Raw genomic sequence first — 17,539 nt, forward strand, 5'->3', positions numbered from 1 at the left:
ATTCCAGGGGGTTGGACTAGATGGCTCTTGCGATCCTTTCCGAGTCTATGATTCTGACTGGGTGTGGGTTTTTTTGTCCCAGATTTGCAAGCAGCGACTTCTCAAGTGAAAATGGAGGTTTGCCAAAGCACTATCCTATGCTCTGGGGGTGGCCTGCCTTAAGCAGACTTTGAAAAATTACAGGGATTAGTATAGAACTGTCAAACCGTTAGCCGCAGCGTGTAGTAGCAGCGGTGGAGAACGAGTAGCCCTCCAGCTCCCGTTGGGACCCCAAACCCCCAGTCAGCATGGACAGTGGTCACAGATGATGGGAGTTATAGTTCCCCACAGATATGCATGAACCTTCCATGGAGGGCCTATTATGTCTCTGCAGCAGGGAATATCACCTTCTTTGTTCCCTGCAATCTTTGCTAGGTAGTTGAATATTGAATCAGATGGAGCACATGTCAGATCCAGAAAGCTGGTTCTTCTGTATAATTGCACCTTCTCCCTAAAGCTGCTCCCTCCCAAACCTTTAGGTAATTGAAGAGCAGGGTCTCATCTCTAAACGGACAGGTGGGGATTACTGTTAACCGCCGTGGTGCAAGTCCTGTATCGTCCCTTACAGCCACAGCAAGCGGTGGAGCTCTCCAAACGGTCGACTCACACTCTTCCGAAACAAGACAGATGCCAACAGCACAGCAGGGTGTGAGATGTGGTGCAAGCCATCATTACACAGCCTTGGTGCAGAACCTCGCAACGCTATAAATGCCTACTCAATCCTACCATTCACCACTCACAAAAAGAAGATGCCCCGCCTTATCAGGAAATGGCTAAAAAACAGGCACAGGTCATCTCTCTTCATATGTAGAAATCTAGATTTTGGAGGGGACCATCGTCTACACCATGGGTAGGCAAACTTTTATTCTGCCGCTGCAGGGCCAAGGCTCACAGGAACCCCTCTGGTTTCTCATCTCATACACTCATTTCGGACATACCTCTTTTCCCACCCTTTAAGGCTAAAAAGCCTTTGGAGGATGCTGGAGTGAAGGTTTTGGAAGGAGCTGGGTTCTGTGCCACTCCAAACCAGACTTGCAGGAGAGTTTGGTGGAAAGCGTATCCCCCACCAGGAGGTGTTCTCCAAAGATGTGCGCAACTAAAACTCCACGACTGAACGGATTGTTAAAGAGCTTTAATAGCATGTGAGGTGGGAGCACCCCAATACAGAAGGGGTTACACACATGGTCAACATGTGACGTGGGGCCGCCAGGGCACTCACGCTCGGGGGGGAGGCCCCCCAGCTACCCACACCTGCGCTCTATTGCTTCTTTGAGTGCTGGGTCAGCCCCTCACTCGCAGAAACCCCTCTCCACCCCCTGTCCAGACGTAGGCTGGTCTGTATGCAGTCTCTACCGCAAATAGCGCCCTCTTCCCTCCTCCTCGTTGCCAACGCAGAGCCTTGCCCGGTCAAGAGAAGCGGGCGTCGTAATCAACTGATCCCGGCAGCGGTCTGGGTGTGCTTTCTTCTTCCTTCGCCTCCGGCGACCGAAGCAATAACCCTGTCCAGAACTCAAGGCCGCAGACTCCCCGCCCGACCCCCTGCAGCTGTGTGTATGTGTGTGTGTGTCTGGGGAAAGACTCCCCTCCACCCCAGTTACGGACACAAAAGCAACGAATATGTGGGTTCTCAAAATATTTAACATTATTAAAAGGGCGGGGAGGGGCCTTGAAATTGGAACCCGGCACTTCGCACGGGTCCATCGCTCAGGACCCTTTGTAAAACTGTCCCCCAACTCGGCCCCGTCGCTGGTCTCCGCTGCATTGAGAGAGAGAAAGAGAGCAAGGCCTGTGTGTCCTGGAATGGTTTTTCAGCACCACCACTTGAGTCCTGGGGTGGAGGGGGAAGCGAAGGGGCTGGCAGCAGTCCAGAGCCCCTCCCTCTCGGAGCAGACAGGCTGGAGAGGAGTGCAAGAAGAAAGGGGAAGAGTCTGCATAGGAAGGGCAGCTGCCTCCCTGCTTCCAGTCCCTGAGCAGGGGCACAGAAAATGGGGGAAGCACTTAGCAAGGGAAGGAGGGCTGGAGGGACGAACAGAGATGGCAGTGGGTGAGAGGGGGGGCAAAGCTCCAATATCCCCCCCCCCACTCCTTTTCCACAAGGCTGTTTCTCTCTGCTCACGGCTGTTCATCTGCTGCTGGTGTTGCCTCCGCTGCCGCTGCCTCCTGGGGAAGACTGCTGGTTACAGTCCCAACTGGCAGCTGTTGTAGGAAGGGGAGCAGTTGTGGCGGTGGCAGCAGAGGTGGCCTCTGCTCCTTGCGCACAGTCCTGCGCCATGGTCAGCTCCAGAGGCTGCCCTGCTTCCGCAGCGCTGCCCTGGCTGGCGGGGCCTCCGGGCTCCGGCGTGCTCGGGGCCTGCTCCGTGGGGGTGGCCGCCTGCATGATCTTCTGCCGCACTTCCCGGATCTTGAGCTGCAAGCAGACCTTGGTGGGGAATATGTCGGAGTAGCGGGCCTGGAAAGCCGCGGTGGCTTGGGCTGCCAAAGAGGGAGGGAGGGAGGAAAGGTGGTGAGTGCCGCAGCAAGGAGGGTGGGGCGGAGAACGGCTGGGGAATAAAAAAGGGGGGTGGGAAGAAAGCTTGCAAACTAATGCAGAGAACTGAACTAGGCCACAAAACAGAGAGAGAAAGACTAAGTAATATTACAGTACTCTCTGAAATGTTTTGAACGCTAGGGCCACATTGGGCAAAGATTCCTGCATCTCAGGGGGCTGGACTAGATGATCCTTGTGGTCCCTTCCAACCATACAATTCTATGGAGCGCATTCCCTCATATGAACCTTCCCTGGTTTTGAGATTTTTCAGGGGAGGCCCCTCTCTCGAGTCCCACCACCCTCAGAGGCACTCTTGGTAGGGATGCAGGAAATGGCTGCCTCAGTGGCTGCTGCCATACTTTGCAACTCCCTCCTTAGAGAAGTTAGACTGGCTCCCTCTTTGTCCTCCCTCCAGGCACTTGTTCCAACAGGCTTTGGGGAACTGAGTGCTTTTAATGAAAGGGCTGGTGCTATGCTGTTTTTATTTGTATGGTTTTAATATATTTTTCATAGATTTAATTCTATTAATGTTCAATTTTTAAAATAATTGTTGTTTTTTCAAAGGCGGGGTATATGAATGGATGGATGGGATGAATGAATGAATGAATGAAGTGTGATTCCTCTACAGAGATGCAGCCACCCTTTCTAACAGAACAAATACAGAAACTCTTCCCTAGGCAGTGCTTTAACAATGTGAAGAACCTGGAGCATACGCCCCACCCACCAGCAAAGCCAAAAAATATACAGAAGAAGCCTAGAGGGGTACAGTCAGTCTCGGTTCCTGTTCCAAACTGAAAGCTGCCACTCACATAGCAGCAGGAGGATGCAGAGTTGTTCTACTTCAGTCTTTCCTAACCTGCTGCCCTCCAGCAGCTGTTGGGACTACAACTTCCATCATCCCCAGCTACTGGCCGTGGTGGTTGGGGCTGGTGAGAGCCAGGAATCCAAAAAAAACCGCCAGACGAGGAAAGCTGCTCTCGATTACATTTCCACAACTGTCTGGTGGACCCTAAAATGGCTGCTCAGTTGAAACCCAAAAACTACAGTCGTTTTTCTTGCAGTGGAGGAAGGGTCCAAGGGCGGCGGGGGGGGGGGGGGAATGAATCCCCTGCAGGAAAAGGAAAATCCAAACTTCTACTCCCCCAAGGACAATGTCAGCTGGGAAAGCCGGGCTGAGCTTCCTCCTTACCTGAAGGGAAGAATCCATGATCCTGGAAGAGCTGCATGACCAGAGCCCTCCTCTGGTCCAAGGTACGTCGGAGTGAAGAGTATGGCACCTTCTCGTATTCCAGCTCCCCAAGTACGTCTTCTGTGTCTGTGCCTAAATTGAGAAAGGATCTATGATGCACCTGGAGCCAAAATGCCCCTTTAAAAAGTTTGGGGTATGGGTGGTTTGCTAGCGGATAGTTGGGAGATTGCCTGCTCTGAATGGGGTCACCCTCCCTCTGAAGAAGCAGGTACACAGCTTGGGGGTATTTCTGGACCCTTTCAGTGCTGCTTGAGGCTCAGGTGGCCTCTCCTCCACTGCCACCTTTTCTCCCCAATCATCCCCCTGCCCTCCAACCTTACTCACCGGTTTTGTCAAAGGTGAAGATGTCTCCTTCGCACTTGGCACTCTTGGGAGTGTTGGGCTCCGAACTGCAGCTGGAGCGGCGCCGGATCTTCCGCTTGGGGGAGATGGGGTCCTCTGTAGAGGAGTCCAGGTCTGAAGGGGACACCCGCACACAAGTCGTGTTACCAAGTCAGGGGAGGGGAAAGCCCTGCCCCTAAAAAATCTGCACCAAATTAAACTCAAGGATGCAGAATTACGGGAGAGCCTGGAAATAGGAAGCAAAGTTACGCTTCCTTTCCCACTTGATCCCAGAAATGTGAAAGGGGCGGATATCCCACATTGCTTTTTGACTCCAGTAACCTCCTGGGCAAACTTGTCCTGGCTGGAGACTCTCCACAGAACAGATGGTACCCCATCCTCCATATCTGTCAGGCTTTGGGGAATCAGATCCCTCCCACGGTGGCAGCCCAGAATCGAGAAACGATTAAAGTTCTTACCAAGCAATTTATTCAATAATTCACAGAGAATGATGAAGGAATGCAGCAATCCCTATAATGGCATTGCTTCAAGTCCCACCCCCTTCGTCTCTCTTATCCTACGTCATCCCTGCGCCGGTTGGTCTGGACTTCTGTCTCTTAAGCTTTCTGTTTGGCTACTCTCACTGCACGCCTAGTCCTGGGGGAGGGGGAATCAGGAATGCTCTCCAAAGACACTGAGTCTGTCATCTGTCTCTCCCCCAGTGAATCTGCTTCCTCTTCCAATATCGCCCAGCTTTTCACCTCTACATCCTCTGAACTATGTCCTTCTGCAAACCACTGCTCTAAGTCTATACTGTCCTCCTGTTCACAGGAAGGTTCATGAGAAGTGTGGGGGACGGCCACCACCCTTCCTCCTCCGTCCAGCCCCTGACAATATCTATGTCTGCCGTTCTCATCTGCTCCTCTGTGTTTGTCCTCTCTGTTGCCTTGGAAATGCAATGCCCAGCAGCCGCTAGCACAGAAGGCTATTCCTGGCCCTGCCTGGCTCCTTACCGGTAGAGTTCTTGCGCTTCTTCCGGTAGCTGCCGAGGATGGCACGGGGCGAGGTGGCAAGAGACTGCAGGGTGGGCGAGGGCAGCACCTCCTCGGGCTTGAATTCGGGCAGCTCGGCAAAGCGCTCCTCAAAATCCACCTCCGACAGAACCCTGCTGGGGAAGGGGACAGGGTGTGGGTCACACCGTGCAGTCAGGGGCTCCCGCAGAACATGCCCCCCCAACACACACGCTGCCCCCCCCAACCCAGCAGCCTCCTCGTGCTTTGCTCTTCAAAAGGCCAGTGCTTTCCTCCAGGGTCCCTCCACCACCAGTGACAAGTCTTTGTGGAAACCTTGTCTACGGAAAAGGCCGCCTTCACCCGTGAATTTAACTTGCAACACCGCCCGTTCCGCAAGAGAGTGCTAACCAACGTGTGTGTTTCTGCCGGATGCGATGCTGGCACGTACTCTCTTACCGACGTGTGAGCTCAGGGCACTTTGCACACTTATTTGCACATTATGGAGGCACGTGCCTTTTCTGGAATTGGGCTGTTAGTTCGGCACAAGCATCAACAGCTGTGTGGAAAAGAGTGACACGGAAAGCAGCCTTCACACGTGCCAAACCAAGCTCAACTCCCCCCTGGCGTCTGCAGCTTCCCAAGCTTCCTAGCTGCACAGAGTTCTTCGCACATTAGAATGCACTGCCACAGAACCTCCCTGGCTCCATGTCACTGCAGGGGCAGAACATCTGGGAGAACCAATCTCAAATCTCCACTCGGCCATGAAGCTCGCTGGGTGGCCTTGGGCCAGGGACTCTCTCTCAGCCTAGTCTACATCACAGGCTTGTTGGGAAGCTCTGACTGGGAGAGGAGCCATCTTCAGATATCTCAAGGGCTGTCACATGGAGGATGGAGCAAGCCTATTTTCTCCCGCTCTGGAGGGTAGGACCTGAACCCATGGCTCCAAGTTAAAGGAAAGGAGATTCTGACTAAACATCAGGAAGAACTTTCTGACATTAAGAGCTATTTGACAGTGGAACGGTCTCTTCCTCAGGAGGTTATGGACCCCTTGGAGGTTTTAAAGCAGAGGTTGGATGGCCATCTCTCATGGATGCTTCAGCTAAGATTCCTGCACTGCAAGGGGTTGGACTAGATGACCCTAAGGGTTCCCTTTCCCACTCTACAGTTCTATGACTCTAGGAGAACCATGTGATAATACGTATAAAATAAATATAATCAGTATGAACAGAAGGTGGTCCCTTCAAGCTAACTGCCAGCAGCCAACTGCCGATTGAAGGAAAGGAGTGGCTGAGGCAACCCAGTCAGATGGTTGGCATGTAAATAAAATAATAATAATAATATTGTATGAACAAGCAAGCTGCATTTGGGGGGTAGGAGGGGGGAATTCGACAACCCCTGATGAAGAACTCCAGATACACTTTGCAAAACGTAACTCCTGGGGAAGGGATGGAACTTGGTGATAGAGCATCTGCTTTGCATGCAAAAGGTCCTGGGCTTCAACATCTCCAGGGAAAGACTCCCTGCCTGAAACCCCAGACAGCCACTGCCAATCAGTGCAGACCACTCTGAGCTAGCTGGACCTAATAATCTGACTCTGCATACAGCAGCTGCCTGTGCTTTAGGTCTTTGGCAACCCATTCCTGCAGCTCCCCAATCACTCACTTGTCGACAGAGTCGAAGGTTTTCTTCAGCGGCGGAGGCCGGACCTTGACTTTCTTCCCCACGGGGACCTCCTTCTGCTCGGGCCCGGCCTCAGATGTGGAGGCTGCTGCTGCTGGAGCAAGGGTCGAGGGGCCTCCTCTAGGGGCCTCCGTGGAGATCGAAGGACCAGGGCTGAGCGAGGAAGTCAGCGGGCCTGCGGATGGGGCAGACGCTTCACCACGGCCCTCAGCACTGGCCGTTCTCCAGTCTGGGGAAGTGCAGAACTTGTGGGCCTGGGGAAGAAAGGAATAGGGTGTTTACTACCAGAGAGCGTCTGGGAAGAGGCATTAAGGAGGGCGAGCCAACATGGAGGCAGATCAGCAAGGCTGGCAAATGGGGAGGTGAACTACTAGTGGGGAGACACTCTCGCTTGGTTCGCAAGGCAAGATGATTATGTGTGGGAGGTTATTATATAAATGCGCAGCCCAGAATACTCAATCCTGATGTTCAAAACCCTGTAACCTTTCGTGATCTTAAAACTAGGTGAAAGCAGGTGAAAACGGGGAAGATCTTCCAAAGTCTCCAGGAGATGCTCAGGCCGCAGCTTGGGGGAATCTCCAGGGACATGCTGGCTGGGGCTGATGGGAATTGTAGGCCAAAACATTGGCTGGTGCGGGGGGAGCGCATGTTGGTCAAGGCTGGCACAGAGAGAGGGATTCTCAGTGGCTGTGCTCCCCAGACGCACAACCATCACCCTGGAGCTTCTGCTGGAGACTTTGTGGAAGATTTTTCCAGTTTCCGCCTGCCCCAGTGAAATGTTGGGGGTGGGGGTTGGGTTGGCAAAGACGGTTGCGGGATTTCCAAGCGCTGGAAGCACAGGTTGAGCAAAGGCCTCCTGTCTCCTCCTTACCGTCTCGGTCCCTTTGCTGCCCAGTGGAGGGTCACGGACCGCCCTCTCTTCGCCGGCTCCTGCCTCCCGCTGGCTCCAGATTTCCGCGGGCGCCGCCTCCGTAACCTGTGGTTGCTGGGGAGACGGGGGTGACACTGGCTCCCAGGACTCCCGCTTCAGATCCTGGGCTTTGGGCGGGGGGTTCTGTTCGCTGCCCCGGCACACGGGGGAAAGAGGCAGTTCCTGGGGCCCCGCCTCCCGCAAAGTCCGGGCTTCTCCCGCAGCTTCGGCCTCCCGGTGGCATCGTGACCCTCCGGGCTCCTGCTGCTGCCCTCCGGGGGGCCGGGTCGGACCCGGAGAGGGGGAGGATTCGTAAGAGCCGACTGGGATGCTGGCGACCGTGGCCTTCACCTTCTGGAGGGGCTTGAGCGGTGGCCGCTGAGGTCGGGGAACCGTTGGAGGAGCGGCAGGGGTAGCTGAGTAGGAGGGAGGTGGGAAAACGAAGCTGGTTAGAGTCAAGTCAGAAACGCCCAAAAGGGAACGAAAGCCCACCTAACTCAGGATCCGAGCAGATCCGGCACCACAGTAACATAGTGCTGCCAAGCAGGAGTGCCCCACACACTTTTTAAAAAATAAATTTAAATCTTTATTGGTTCAAAATACAAAGATACAAACATACAATGAAGGTAAGTATTTCAAATTTAAATAAAAGAAAAGAAAAGAAAAGAAAAGGGGGAAAGGAAAATTTTGAAACAAAGACAAAAAAATGATAAAAAGAAAAAAAGACCAAAGATTTATACGACATGATATCTATAAAAAAAATATATTTTTTTTTGCAAAAAACTTCCGATCTTTCTCTTTATACTTTTTCTGTTGTCATGGTAATATCCTTTTTCATACATTCCACTATAATGGAATGCACTATAGTGGAATGCACTTTTTTTTAAAAAAAGCAAGATTTGTACTCCTTATGGACTTCAAATGATGCAAAATGATGGGCAACATTTGCGGGGATTACAAACTGCAGCCTAGGTGTACAATTTGTTTCTTTTAGCCCAGTGTCCTCCCTGGCTGCCTCCCCTACTTCTCAGTTTCCTCCCTCTGGGTCAAGCCCCACCTTCAAGTGGGGCTTCCCTGCTGCTACCCACCCACCCACCCACCCACCCACCCCGTACCTGTGGAAATCAGGCCCTGGCTGGGGCCCCCTGGGCTCTGAGTGCTGCTGCCCCCCTTGGGCAGGATGGCTGTGGGAGAGGAGACTGTGACGGTGCTTGTGGCTGCCACCGTGTAGACCACGCCATGGCTGGTGGGCTGAGCAGGACTGGTCCCCGTGGGGCTGGGGTAGATGGCAGTGATGACCTGCCCTTGTCCGGCACAGGACGCCGGGAGCTGGGGGCTCTGCAGTGGGGACACCACTTGCCCTGGAGCCAGCAGAGGGTTCTGACCTGCAGGAAGCAGAACGGGCAGTGGAATCATAGGCAAGCCAGTCGACCCTTGGCGCCATCTCTCATTGCCCCCATGCCCCTTGCCAAGTGCATCCGTCCAGCCTGGCCCCATCCGCCCCCCCCAGCTGCCTTGCCAACCTTACCTGAGAGCAGCGGCTGCACTATGGCCTGCCCATTCGGCCCGATGGCTGTGAAGCCCAGTGCCATGGGGGCAGGGCCCACTGGGGACTGAACGTAGGTCGTGGCAGGTGTGGCCGGGGGGGCGCTGGGTTGTGTGTGGGAGGCCGAGGTGCCCAGGGAGAGGGGGTGCCCGGCTGTTGACTGCACGTAGGTGATCCTGGGGGCAGAGAGAGGGGGGAGAGTGTGTTATAGCAAAGGAGGTGGCTGGTGTTGAAATGAACAAGATCGTGCCCTTCCCACCTTCCCCACTCCCCAGGCAGAGTGCCCCCAGGATCTGGCGAAGCCAATCAGTAGGCGGGTGGTCTGTACCTGGTGGAGGAGGGCAAGAGGACTTTCTGGGTTTGGCTCGGGGAGCCCATGACGGCAGTGGCCACAGTGCCTTGGAGAGCAGCTGGGCTAAGGGGTGGCACCAAGGTGGCGCTGCTTTGCGAGGAGGGCTGGGGCTGAACCACGGGCACCGGGGTGAGCTGGATGATCTGGAAAAGCAGAAAGACGGGGTGGCCAGGCAGACCTGTCAATCAGAACTGTCAACCAACATCATGAAAACACTGTTTCCACACGCCATTCAGGCCTGATTTGTCAGAATTCAACATCTGCAGTAGTAGGAACGGTATTCGTGTAACCTATGCTGCCTTAGGTGCCCTAACTGGAAGAGAGGAAGGAGTGTTGAAGTGTGAGTGGGAACTGCAGCCTGTGAGCAGTAGGGACAGCGAGTTGTGAGGAAGAAACCATCTGAGCCCACCAATCACCTTTTAGTTTTATCCCTCCTTGGTTTTTAAACCCCCCCCCCCCCAATCCTGAAGATGATCAACTCGTCCAAAAAAAGAGAGATTAAAAGCAGAGTTTTCTCAGCATTCCAGTCGAAGCAACGCAGTGTGGTGTAGTGGTTAAGAGCGGTAGTCTCCTAATCTGGGGAACCGGGTTCGTGTCTCCGCTCCTCCACATGCAGCTGCTGGGTGACCTTGGGCCAGTCACACTTCTCTGAAGTCTCTCAGCCCCACTCACCTCACAGAGTGTTGTTGTGGGGGAGGAAGGGAAAGGAGAATGTTAGCCGCTTTGAGACTCCTTAAAGGGAGTGAAAGGCGGGATATCAAATCCAAACTCTTCTTCTGTACCAAAGTTTCAATCCTCCAGTTTCGCAGCATGCCTGTGGCCTGACAGCAGAGTGCCATCGTTCAGCTGGGTTGAGTTTTTCTTTGCTTTACTTATAGAACGAGCAACTGAATTAAGCACTGCTACACAACGTTAAGAGGCTCTGCTCTCTTCCCCACGTTGTACTACGTTAACAATATACTTAAAGAAACTTGATTACACTATTTGCAAGGAAAAGGGGGAATACAAGAGTCAAAAACAAATGAAAGAACTGTACTAGCCAAAGGTATCTTGGCAGGTTATAGAAAGCTTGGGGTTTGTTGTTTTTTTACATGCCATGAATTAAAGACCTTGCGGTTCAAGGGAAGTACCTGGACTTTGAAACCCAGAGGGTGACCCAAGTAGGATATGCAGAGGACAGGGAAAAAAGACTCCTACATGGGGTAATTTCAAACCCCCATCCCTAGGCTTATCTACTGCTCCATGAATTGGCCACCTATCCACCTTTGTGCAAGAAAGTAATAATAGCAGCTGCCAGAACAACTACTACTACAACAACTACTATTATTATTGGACAGTCCTGCAGCATTTATGCCAAGCGTAGTATTCACAGTTAGCAGATACCACCACCTTCACCCGTCGCATAAGGTACACAGCCCCCCCCCCAATTAACTAACCTTGCTGGCTGGCTGGCTCCCGTTCTGCACCGGGACGGGGAAAGGTGGGGTCACCAGAGGCAGCTGGGTGGCAGTGGAGGTGCGCACTGTCACCTGTGGGGGTGCCATGGGCACCAGGACCTTGCCTTGTACCTGGAGCCCAGCAGGGGGCACCACCTGCCCAGACACGAGGTGGGTTGAAGTTCCGGGAGATGGAGCTTGAACTGGAGACACTGACTGAACTGGGGGCGAGAGAGGGGGAGAGAAGAGAGGTGCACACAGCGAGGTCAGTTTACGGATCTCAAAAAGCCCAGCATCTGAGCGGAGGTACCAAGGTACCACATCTCATAAAGGATGTTGCAGAGCTGGGAAAGGCACAGGACAGGGCAACTATCGGGAGGACAAAAGCACCTCTCCCTACGAGGAAAGCTACATTTGGGGCTTCTCAAGTTTGGAAGATCGATCAAGGATTACGTAATTCTACTGTTTTCCTGCAAGATCGCCTTACCCTGTATGTGGCTGCCCAACCACTTTGATCCACAGAACTGGCACTGTGACAGAGGCCACGTAATGCTTGCTTCCCATTTGCAAGGAATCAAATCTTCCAGGGCGGCAGCACCCATATGGCGGAGCCCCTTCCTGCCTGCTGACTTCAGGCAGGCACCTTCACCTTCATCTTTAAAGGGCAGCGGTTGGGGGAGGGGGTTACACCAATTCATGGAGGGCAAAGGCTATCAAGGGCTACTAGCTGTGATGGTCACATAACACACGTTTCTGGAGAGGCCAATTGACCTCATGCCTTTCACTGTGGGCTCCCCAAAGGCACATGGCTCTCACCATGGAAAATGGGATACTGGACTAGACAGGGCCCTGGCCCAATGCAGCACGGCTCTTCTTGGATCTTTTACACCAGGGAGAGCCAATGTGCATATTCTTGTCGGCCGCCCGCCTCTTGCTTGCCCAGGGACCGGAAGTGAACTCTGCCATACAAAACGGTGACCCACGCCATCACCACTAACAGTTAGGAGAGCTCAGTTAACACAGAGGTGGTAGGAGGTTCAGGTAAACCCCCCTTCATGTATTAAAAATGTCTGGAACCTGGCGCTTCTAAAATGTGTAACGCTTTGGGGCACGGTGACCCTCCAGGGATGAGAGATCCGTTAATGAAAATGAATCTCTTTCTGCACTCCATCATGGGGCATGGATGAACTAGCCAGGAAGCATTCTCAATCAGTCTTAGGAATTACAGAGAGACTAGGCAGGGTGAGGTCTAAGCCTCTGATGTGATGCAATTATCTTTTTTAAAAAATAAAATAAAATATTGGTACGGAGGGCATATCAAGCAAAAAGGCCCGTGCCCTTACCTTTGGATGCTGAAGACATGACGGTGACATTGCTGTTGCCGCTCCCTGGAGCAGGCTGGATGATGGGGATGGCTTGGGGTGTGGCAATCACCTTCCCGTTGGCTGGCGGAAGAGTGAAATGGATGCTGGCAGCTCCAGGAGCACCTGCTCCCGCCGGCACCTTTCCCCCGGCCACCTGCAGCTGCTGAGGCAAGGTGGGCAGGATGTACTGCACCTGAGTGATGCCGCCTGCCTTGCCCGCTGCCCCCGAGAGGATGCCCTGAGGCTGCAGGATGCTGAGCGGCACTGGGCCGTTCTGCCCAGGCCCAGGCGGATTCTGCGTGATGAACTGCACCGAGGGCTGCTGTGCGATGGCGCCGGGGGGCAAGACAGTCACCGGAACGGCAGCCCCTCCCACGCTGCCCGCTTGCCCGTAGCCTTGAGCTCCCACAAGGAGGTTGGTCACCACGCTGCCCTGGTTGGCAGGCCCCTTCCCCACAGCGGTCAAGCCTTGCCCAATGAGAGGGCCGGCTACAAGGTGAGGTGACGTGGCTTGGATCCCGGGCATCGCCGAGGGCGGCTGAGTCTTCTTGTCGGCGTAGAGGAGGCCGAGGCGCCCCACAGAAATCCCTTCCGCCTTTGTGGCCCCATCCGAGGGAGGGGGGCTGAGCAGCGGGAGCCCCTCCCCTGACCCGCGTGGGAAGGGCTTGCTGGCGATGGGCACCGGGGTGCTGCTAACCGGCTTGACCACGTTGGTGACGACGGTGGAGGCCGTGCGGACCAGGCTGGGTGCGCCGCTGTAGCCGATCACTCCCACATTTGGGGCGCTCATGGACGGGGCCGTCACCAGCACGGTGCCCGAGGACAAGCGGGTGGAATCGGAGAGCACCACGGCCTGAAACATTCCACCAGGCGAAGAGATGACCGAGTGAGTAGGGGCGGCCAGGGGGGCCACCCCAGACTCTGTGGCTGCTGCCTGAGAGCCCCCTCCAGCACTGTCTGCCCGCTTCCGCCGGTAAGAGGCCGCCGCCGATTCGAAGCGTGGCTCCAGGCGTTTGGCTGGGGTGTTGTGAGGGCGAAGCCCTCCTCGGGAGTCTTGGGCCTTGAAGGTGCTGGGTGCCAGCTGGAAGGAGCCGTACGTCTTGGGAGGGGGCTGCTGGTCGAGGCTGTGGGGAGGCAGGGGTGGCTCCAAGTCCAGAGGGGGTGGCGGGCGGCAGGGGGCGAAGGCACCGGAGGAAGGAGGCAGCGCAGCCGAGCGGATCACCGGGGAGAAGAGCTTGCGCCCAAAGTCCTGCGAGTAGATGGGGAAAGGGTTAGAAGGCTGTCGAACACCCGTGAGCAATCTCCTCCACAGCGTTGCTTTCATACTCTTCCTTACAGCATCGCCAGTCCTGAATAGCAGTGGGTTGGACTAAATGACCATCGGAATCCTTTGCAACTCTACAGTTCTAAGTCCCAAAACAGGAATGAGTTCTGAACCAGGACAGTTTGCATTTCGAATCTCACTTCCACCAAGAGGGCAGCAAAGTCCCCCTCTCTCAGCTCCAGCGCCTTGCCTGCAAAGGACTGTGCTTGTGTTTGCTCATCTTAACACAAAACATTAATTAAAAACCTCTAAAGATGCCATACCAAAAGCCAGGAGTTTAGCTTGCAGCAAGGAAGACGCAGGCGGTGCTTTGAACACTCTGAAGCATCCCACTGCTAGACCCCCACAAAAAGCAAAGATTCCTCTCTCGTTGCCACAACCTCTTTATGTTGCAAGGCTTATAGTTGCATCCTTATTCCTTTACTTCCAGCCTACTCACCTTGTTGTCGGATTCATCCCCCAAGGAACCCTCGCTGTCGCTGTCCGTCACTCGTTCCTTGCATTTGAGGTCAACATCAGCAGGGTTGAACCCATCCTCAGCTGTAAGAGGGCAGAAGCCTGAGTCAGCAAGGCACCTGACCACCTCCAAACATCCCCCACTCCCTCTCCAAAACTCTCCTGGAGAGGCAGAGAGATAGGATTACTGCAAATCTGCAAATTCACTTACTGCAAGTGCAGGCAAAATGCAGAGCGTTTATTTCTAATTTTTTGCAGTGTGTGTTAGGTCGCTGGCCCCCTGAAGAGATCTAAATTAGGGGTGCTCTGGGTGCAAAAGGGAGCTAAGTAATCAGAGGAAAAGAAGGTGCTGGTAATGGGCCAATAACCAGAGCACAACAAAACACTGCGCAGGACAGAAAACGAGAGGCAGAAATGTCCATCTCTTTACCTACCCGCAGCCCAGCTTTGAAGCAGAGCAATCTGGCTTCTGGTGTTCAGAGAATCTTGTTCAGTAAATAATCAAGATTGCATTTCAATGCAGATTAAAAAGGGGGTAAAGGGGACCCCTGACCATTAGGTCCAGTCGTGGCTAACTCTGGGGTTGCGGCGCTCATCTCGCTTTATTGGCCGAGGGAGCCGGCCTACAGCTCCGGGTCATGTGGCCAGCATGACTAAGCCGCTTCTGGCAAACCAGAGCAGCGCACAGAAACGCCATTTACCTTCCCGCCAGAGCGGTACCGATTTATCTACTTGCACTTTGACATGCTTTTGAACTGCTAGGTTGGCAGAAGCAGGGACTGAGCAATGGGAGCTCACCCCGTGGCGGGGATTCGAACCACCAACCTTCTGACTGGCAATCCTAGGCTCTGTGGTTTGACCCACAGCGCCACCCGCATCCCTTAGTTACCTTTTAATGCCAGTACGCACCACTACCACTACGTTCACAATCTAAAAAGCAAGTAGCAACAAGAATGGGACTATCCCACTCCTGTAATAAATCTCTCTTGGGATTAGGAAGACACGTTATTCAGAATCAGACCACTGGCCTCATCTGCCTCAATACTGTCTGCAGTAACTGGCTGGCTGATGCTCTCCAGGGTGCCAAGCAGGCGTCTACCTGGAAATTCCAATGATTAAGCCTGGGGTATTTTGCATGCAGGTCACTTGGCTCTACCGCCAAGAACATCCAGCCTCAATAAAGCAGCACAGCAAACTGCCTCACTCTGCATTCTATCCCACATGACGGATTGTGTGCAAGGGAATCAGGACATAGAGAAGCTTGTTTGAGAGCAGCTTATTCCACATTAACTAATGCAGAGTACAATGATCTTGTGGTACAGAAAACACCTGTGTTTTTTTAATAAATGAGGAAGTCTGAGCCATTGTGGTTATGGGAGTAAGACTGAAGACTTCAATATGAATTCCACGCTCCCCAAGGGGGCGTCATCACTCCTGTGCCCTCACTTTGCATCCCTCCCGCCACCAATATTTTGAGTTTTATCCCTCTTTCTTCCTTCTGTGGTGCAATTTGGTGATTACAGCAGCTTGCCTAAAGCTACTGTTCGAAAAGAGGTGGCTGCTTCCATCGCTGAATTGAGTTTGTGTCTAGAAGAGGAAATTCCATTCATTTATTTGAGCTAATAAAATTTGAACGGTTTGGGTAGCGGGGAACATTTGTTTAGCTTACAGTGTAATAGCACAGCTTGTCACTGCAGGTAAAGAACAGTCGGTGTTGCACTCTGACCGAAGTAAATTAAAGTTCCTCTTTATTGTCAAGAAAAACACGGTGGAATCATAGAATTGTATTGTTCGAAGGGATCCTGAGGATCATCTAGTACAGGTGTCTGCAACCTTTCAGACAAAAAGAGCCACTTGGACCCGTTTCCGAAGAAAAAAAAAACTGGGAGCCGCAAAACTCGTCATTATAAAAATAACTTTTTTGTCACTTTTTTTATTATTTCTTTGTTTAACCCCTCAGAATTACTCCTCCTCATAGAAATAAACGTTAAATTAACAAGTTACCTTTGTGTGTGTGTGTGTGTGTGTGTGTGTGTTCTTCACTCCCCTTTCAAAACAGTGACCAGCGTACATGCCCCTTTCAATGCAGTGACCAGCGTACATGCCCCTTACAATGTAGCGGGCGGGCGGGAAGGTGACGTCGGGACGGTGCGTGACTAACGCCCCCACTGCCCCCATGCGACGTCACAGCCAGTACAGCGCCCGCCACAGTGGGGAGTGTCGGGGCGCACAATGCGCCTCCTCCCCTCGCTAGCATCTGCCCCGGAGCCGCAGAAAAGGTGTAAAAGAGCCACATGCGGCTCCGGAGCCGCGGGTTGCAGACCCCTGATCTAGTAGGAATATGAGATCAAACCTGCAAACCTTGGCGTTATCAGCACCACACTCTAGCCAACTGAGCTATCCAGGCATTCAGGACAGTCACACTATTCTGCAATCTGCATAAATCATGCTAACGAGCGCATATATTTACTTGGTTTGCGTATTTTCACTCTGCTTCTCTCCCAGTCATGGAAAGGCAGTCCACCAGCCCATCTTTGCAGTCTTAAATGTTAGAAACTTAAGGAATTCTGAAGATGCTAAATCCCAAGTACTAATTTCCCAGTACCATTTTCCATGCCCACAAACTACAATCTCAGAATACATAGAGAAAACGGATACCCCCCATCAATAATGGAAGAGTAGCAATTTCTTCATCCTTGCACTACATTATCCGTGCAGCAAATCACAAGGTATTTCACAAAAACCTAACAAACCCTTTCTTAAATCCATGGGGGTCACAGCCTTTCCAGTCCCACCCAATCAACTTTAGCATTGTAGAAGTGAGAGTCAAAGATAACTTAGGGGGCCCAGCTTCTTTGCCTCTACAAGCTCCCAGAAATCGCAGAAAATCCTGCCTCCTTGGTTTCACTGAATTTTACCAGATGTAACATCATTTGATAACAGATTAAGTACAAGGTTTGTGTGGCACATGGTAGATTTGCATGAATTTGGGTTTGCAGGACAACAAACTGGGCTCCCATCGCCCCAGAAAGCAACTTTTTAAGTCATGCCCTAGAACAAGCTATGTGCGCCTATAACACAGTGCTGAATAACCTTCTAGTCTGCAAGGGGCAAACTCCTAGCAAGAGTTGGGTAGGTAAGAATATAGGTGCACTGATATTTATGGCACAAGAGCAGCACCAAGGCCATACAAGACCCCACGCTATTCTTGCTGCAGATGTGAGGGCAACAGTTGGCAGACCAACAAGCCTATTCCAAAACAGTGCAGGTCTTATTGATGAAAATCAGTCCTCCAGCTTTCAACTTAAATTTAATGCTGAAC

At 52.8% G+C, this 17,539-nt stretch overlaps 1 protein-coding gene across 3 annotated transcripts in view; it reads right to left on the reverse strand.

Moving 5' to 3' along the window:
* Positions 1-1,156: 1,156 nt before the first annotated feature.
* The window catches only part of CIC (capicua transcriptional repressor), a 47,284-nt gene continuing 30,901 nt past the window's right edge, over positions 1,157-17,539 (reverse strand). For 2 of the 3 annotated variants that reach the window (XM_083753568.1, XM_083753569.1), the window contains exons 10-21: positions 14,201-14,301; positions 12,417-13,686; positions 11,074-11,294; positions 9,614-9,780; positions 9,268-9,461; positions 8,855-9,124; positions 7,701-8,155; positions 6,812-7,083; positions 5,150-5,304; positions 4,140-4,271; positions 3,756-3,887; positions 1,157-2,511 (exon numbers count right to left, since the gene is read on the reverse strand). In XM_083753568.1, coding sequence (XP_083609694.1) covers positions 2,162-2,511; positions 3,756-3,887; positions 4,140-4,271; positions 5,150-5,304; positions 6,812-7,083; positions 7,701-8,155; positions 8,855-9,124; positions 9,268-9,461; positions 9,614-9,780; positions 11,074-11,294; positions 12,417-13,686; positions 14,201-14,301 — 3,719 coding nt within the window. In that variant the 3' untranslated portion in view covers positions 1,157-2,161. The remainder of the gene's footprint in view (positions 2,512-3,755; positions 3,888-4,139; positions 4,272-5,149; positions 5,305-6,811; positions 7,084-7,700; positions 8,156-8,854; positions 9,125-9,267; positions 9,462-9,613; positions 9,781-11,073; positions 11,295-12,416; positions 13,687-14,200; positions 14,302-17,539) is intronic. The other variant, XM_083753570.1, reaches the window with a different exon arrangement.

This window comes from Podarcis gaigeae (genome assembly GCF_964106915.1).
Source record: "Podarcis gaigeae genome assembly, chromosome: 8".
Lineage (NCBI taxonomy): Eukaryota > Metazoa > Chordata > Lepidosauria > Squamata > Lacertidae > Podarcis > Podarcis gaigeae.